Source organism: Gavia stellata, chromosome 34, assembly GCF_030936135.1.
Source record: "Gavia stellata isolate bGavSte3 chromosome 34, bGavSte3.hap2, whole genome shotgun sequence".
In the NCBI taxonomy this organism is placed as follows: Eukaryota; Metazoa; Chordata; class Aves; order Gaviiformes; family Gaviidae; genus Gavia; species Gavia stellata.
In genome coordinates, this window is record NC_082627.1 from 1,387,252 (window position 1) to 1,392,464 (window position 5,213).

Consider the following 5,213-nt stretch of genomic DNA (forward strand, 5'->3'; position numbering starts at 1 on the left):
TTACAAGTATTCAATTATTAGGCCAAATACACATTCTTATGTCCTCTAGAAAAGAAAATCTTGACACTTCAACAGTTCCCACGCATAAGACCAACAAGGTGTTTATTATCAAGGCACAAGCAAACCCATGACACTTTCAACATTGTTTTTTAAACAACGGTATTTACCTCCAAGGACCTTTTGCTTTCTTGCCCTTGCCAATCCACAAGCAATCTCAGAGGCTTGCACTTCTGAAGTGTCAGCTGGTATCCAGAGATTTCAAAGGAGCTAGAAGTGTCTTTTGCCTGTGTCACCAAGGTAGTGTGAGCTCTGGGTGCAAGGCAGGGCTTTCCTGAGCACCTTCCTGATGGCCTCCCTGACCTCCCTGTTCCGCAGGCTGTAGATGAAGGGATTGACCAGGGGTGTGAGGACACTGTAGAAAAAGGAGAAAGCTTTGTTGAGCTGTCTCAGGGGGGCTGTTCTGGGCAGCATATAGACAACAAAAAGGGTGCCATAGAAAGTGGTGACAAGAGTGAGGTGAGAGGAGCAAGTGGAGAAGGCCTTCTGCCTGCCAGTGCTGGATGGGATCCTCAGGATGGCAGTTATGATGCAAATGTAGGAGGCCAGCGTGAACAGGAAGGGAAAAACTACATCGAAGATACCAAATATGAAAGAAACAATTGTGATTGCTCTGGTGTCGCTGCAGGCAAGCTCCAGCAATGCGGTAAAATCACAGAAGAAGTTGTCAATGGCCTTGGGACCACAGAACTGCAACTGGGATAACAAGACTGTGACTACCACCAGCAGCAGAGAACCCCCCAGCCAAGATGCAGCTGCCAGGTGTAGAGAGACCTTCCAGGTCATGAGGCTTGCATAGAGCAAGGGCTGGCATATGGCCAAAAACCGATCGTAGGACATGGCCGTCAGCAGGTAACACTCAGTAGTCAAAAAGGAACCAAAGAAGTAGAACTGAGCCATGCAGCCGTGAGCAGAGATACTGCTGTCCCCAGTCAGGAATCTGGCCAGCAGCTGGGGCAGGATGGTGGAGCTGTAGCAGGTCTCCAAGGAGGACAGATGGCCCAGGAAGAAGTACATGGGGGTGTGCAGATGCCGGTCAGCCACCACCAGCACAACGATGAGGATGTTCCCAACCATGGTGACTGAGTAGATAATAAGCAAGAGGAGAAAGAGCAGGCTCTGGAGCATGAGGACATCACGTATTCCCAGCAGCACAAAATCCATGGATGATGTCCTGTTGTCCCTTTCCCCGTCGGCCATGCAGTCTTGTTTGTCGTTTATTTCCTCAGTAGCCACAAAGAGGGGCTATGAGAAAGAAACTCATTTCAGCATTTACCTTCAACATTTATTTGGGTAGGACATTGCTCTCTTCACATTAGCTGTTTGTGTTTCATAACTAGTGAAAGCACAAAATAAATGTTTTTCCTGATGGGTAAAGAACACTCATCCCAGCAGAACCACTGCAGACTCGAGAGGCGAGCTGCCCAATGGAAAGTCTTTCTCACTGCAGAATAAATCCATGATGTGCATTTGCTCACGCAGAAACAGACAATGTGATATGCCTGTGATTATGCCCAGGAAGACGTGTTATAGGTGTTGAGGATGGACATCCTTCTGCTCTCAGGAAAGAGAAGGTGTGCCAGAGAAAACAAAACTCACTATCCAAAAAATCCCTGTTTATGAAATGCCATGCCAGACACCACCCTTCCTCCAAAGCAAGGGATGGGCACATCGCAGGGTCAGTGGCCACAGCTCGCTGAATCATTCACATGAGAAGGGAAGGATTCCCACCCCACTCCTCCCCCATCAGCCAACAGGCCAATTTCTTCCCTTGAGAAAGGGCAAATGAGGAGTTACTGCTTCAGATGACCAAGGGACTGTGCTGCGGGACTGCCAGAGAGCATGCTAAAAACCACATTGTGGGTCAAAAGGTGGGAAGGAGGAAATCAAATAAAGATAGGGAAGGGGTAACAGGGAGTCAACCAAGCCACATGGGAGAGGTTGTGCAGGAAGAAAAGATGGGAGGAAGAAAGGAGACAAAGCCAGACTCTCTTCAGTGGTGCCAGGAAGAAAGGACACATTGAAATATAAGGAAATTCCATTTAAAGATAGGGTGGTCAAGCACTGGAACAGTTGTCCAGAGAGCAGATAGTCAATAGGCGGATATGTGGTGGTCAGGTCACTGGTGTCCGAGTAGCTTCTAGACAAGGGGAGACACATGGCCTGGGTATGTACTTGTGATGTCACTCATGGCTGAGCAGCTGATAGGCCAGGACCAGGTACATGGCTTGTATAGGCCATGGTGAGGTCATTGGAGCCTGAGTACCTCCATGGCAAGTACATGGCAAATGGAGAGATACGTACTTGTGATGTCACTCTCAGTTGAGTATCTGATAGGCCAGGAACAGGCCTATGGATTGTGTAGGTTCTTATGAGGTCACTGGGGCCTGAGTAGATGATAGGCTGGGAGGTGGCACATGGCTTGGGAATGTCTTTGTGACGACAGTGGTTCCTGAGTAGCTGGTAGGCCAGGAGAAACATGTCTTGTGTTGGATATTATGAGGTCACAGGTGCCTGAGAAGGTGGTAGGCCAGGAGTAAGAACTTGTCTTGTGTAGGTGTTTGCAAGGTCATTTGTGACTGATCAGCTGATAGGCCAGGACCAGGCCTATGGGTTGGGTTGTGTAGGTACTTGTGAAGTCAGTGCTGCCCCAGTATCTGATAGGCCTGGAGCAGGTACAGGGCGGGTTGAGATGTTGTGACATCACCTGCGGCTGAGTGGCGGATAGGCCAGGAGTATGCACATGGCTTGTGTAGGAGCTTCTGATTTCACTGGTGCCGGAGAAACTTTTAGGCCAAGAGCAGGCGTATGGCTTGTGTGGGTGCTTCTGATGGCATCAAAATAATACTTAGATCCCACCCAAATATGGCTTTTGGGAAGAACCGTCATCAGCAGAAGCCCGAACGCAGCACATACACATGTGACTGTAACTCATGAGCTCACAGCAGCAGAAGTAGGAGGGTGTGACGTCACCGTCACCATAAGTGCTCAGTACGCAGCGGTGGCAGTAGGAGTGATGTGATGTCACGTCACTGATGGCACCCCATGGCTGTGGGTCTTGGTGCAGAGCATCCGTGTGCATCAGAGGGGCATCACGGGGGACAGGAGCTGCCCGGCCCCGTGTCCGCGAGGCCGAAGGAGCAGCCCCCGCAGCCCTGGCTGGAGCAGTCGGGGTGGGGGTGGCTCGGGGGCACCGCGGGGATGTGCCTGGGCACGGTGCCAGCAGGAAACCACAGACTGCCTTCCCCGGGCGCTGCGGGGGGGGCGCGGCGAGCGCTGCGAGGCCATGTGGGCTGTGGTTTGTGCACCTGCAGGCTCCAGCTCCAGATGGGGAATCACTAGGCAGCGTGGCTGCATGGCAGTGATCTCCCCTTGAGCTGGGACACCTCCCACTGTTACTCCTCGAGGTTGAGAGACCTCTTAGCAAATTCAGATCTTTGGTAAGTGACTGATATCGCGCAAAACCTTAGTGCACTAAGATTTGGTATTGGTAGCTTTGAATCATTGTTATATCCTTTGTGCAGTAAGCAATTGAGTGAGCCTGGCCATCAAACGTGTTACCTTTCAAGAAAACTACTTTTGCCAATACCTTTGGCAGTGGTTCTTTAAGCGGTCTAAATTGCCCATCCACGACAAATTGGTGTAGTCAGCAGGATTCTGAATGAGGATCCGCGACAGGAGACCTTATTGCAGCCATGCAATATATAAGGGAGGCTTATGAAAAGATGGAGAGAGACGTTGTTCCAGGGCCTGCAGTGATAGGACAAGGGGCAAAGGTCTTAAAGTAAAGGAGGGTAGATTTAGGTTGGACATAAGAAGAAATGTTTTATGGTGAGAGTGGTGAGACACTGGAACATATTGCCCAGAGAAATTGTGGATTCTCCGTCCCTGGGAGTGTTCAAGGTTAGGTTGGATGGGGATTTGAGGAACCTGTACTAGTGGCAGCGGGGTTGGACTAGATGATCTTTAAAGGTTCCTTTCCAACCAAAACCATTCTATGCTTCTATCAGTCTATGATTCTATGGCTCTATACTTATCAGCTTCCCTCTTGTTAGCATCAGGCAGGTGAGTAGAGGTGCAGAGAGAGGAGAATAGTCAAGGGCTGAGAAGACAGGTACAGGGGAGGGCACTGTGGTGAGGACCTTGCAGCAATGCTGTGGTGTTGTCATTCAGGTTGTGGCACACGGTCACTGGGCCCCTTTGGGAGGCCCTGCGGTCTCTGCCCCACACCAGCTCTAGCAGGGCCTGGCTCTCCTGGAGGTTCAGTGCTGTGTTTGCCTACTGAGTGGAGTTGTGTTTGGCACCCAGGCACCTGGCTTGGCACTAGAGGCTTTTTTTCTTTTAATGGCATTAAAATGAGAGCCCTGAAATAAAAGTCTTCAGTGCAGGGATGTGGATGTGTCTTAGCTCTAGAGTGACTGGAGCTTTAGAGAGTACATTGGCAAGAGAGAGACCAGGGTTTCCTCCTGGGGCACTCCTTGGTTTGATCAGCTCAGGGGGACACTTGACAAGGCACATTCAGGTGCCCTGAATGTCTGGTGTGATTGGGGGTGGCCAAGGATATCCCCCTTCCCCCTCTGGCCCTCAGCTGATGCTCAGGAAGGACTTGGGTATGCTCAGAGATATTCCATCAGAGCTTGCAAACACTTGCACATGTCTTGGGCCACCTCTGGCACCTTGATCATCACAGAGTATCTGTATGCGAGCACCTGAGTCCCCGCTGAATAAGGGCAAGGGGCTCAGAGCAGGGGCTCACACGCTGGCAAGTCTTTTGTGCACACCCAAAGTGAAGCAGGAGGATTCCCAGCTCCTCTGGGTCTGTGGGGTGCATGGGGGGAGCTGAACCGCGCTTCAACCTGAGGGCTTCCTAGTCAGGAGGAGATGCTTGCACCGCCTCAGCTGAATCCCTGCCCTGCACAAGGGAAACCAACCCCTCCCTGTCCCTGTCTGTGACTCCTTTTTGTTATGGGTTAAGAATGTTGGTGTCCAGAGGGGAACATTGACACTTGTCATAGAGAACCACACTCGGGTAGGAGAAACCATGCTGCTGGAATCAGTCTCTCTCCACTGGTGGTGATTACTTGAGGTGATGTTGCAGCCAGTTCCCCAGGGGTGACCCTGCTGCCTTTCAGGAGCTGTCAGCCCCAGAGACACAG

At 51.0% G+C, this 5,213-nt stretch overlaps 1 protein-coding gene across 1 annotated transcript; it reads right to left on the bottom strand.

Moving 5' to 3' along the window:
• Nucleotides 1-267: 267 nt before the first annotated feature.
• On the bottom strand, nt 268-1,257 carry LOC132320218 (olfactory receptor 11A1-like). The gene has a single exon (XM_059832491.1). The coding sequence runs from the start codon at nt 1,255-1,257 to the stop codon at nt 268-270; it is 990 nt and encodes a 329-aa protein (XP_059688474.1).
• Between the last annotated feature and the right edge of the window lie 3,956 nt (nt 1,258-5,213).

What these genes read in the sequence shown, in the direction of transcription:
- LOC132320218 (XM_059832491.1), bottom strand. Translation starts at nt 1,257, where the DNA reads ATGGCCGACGGGGAAAGGGACAACAGGACATCATCCATGGATTTTGTG.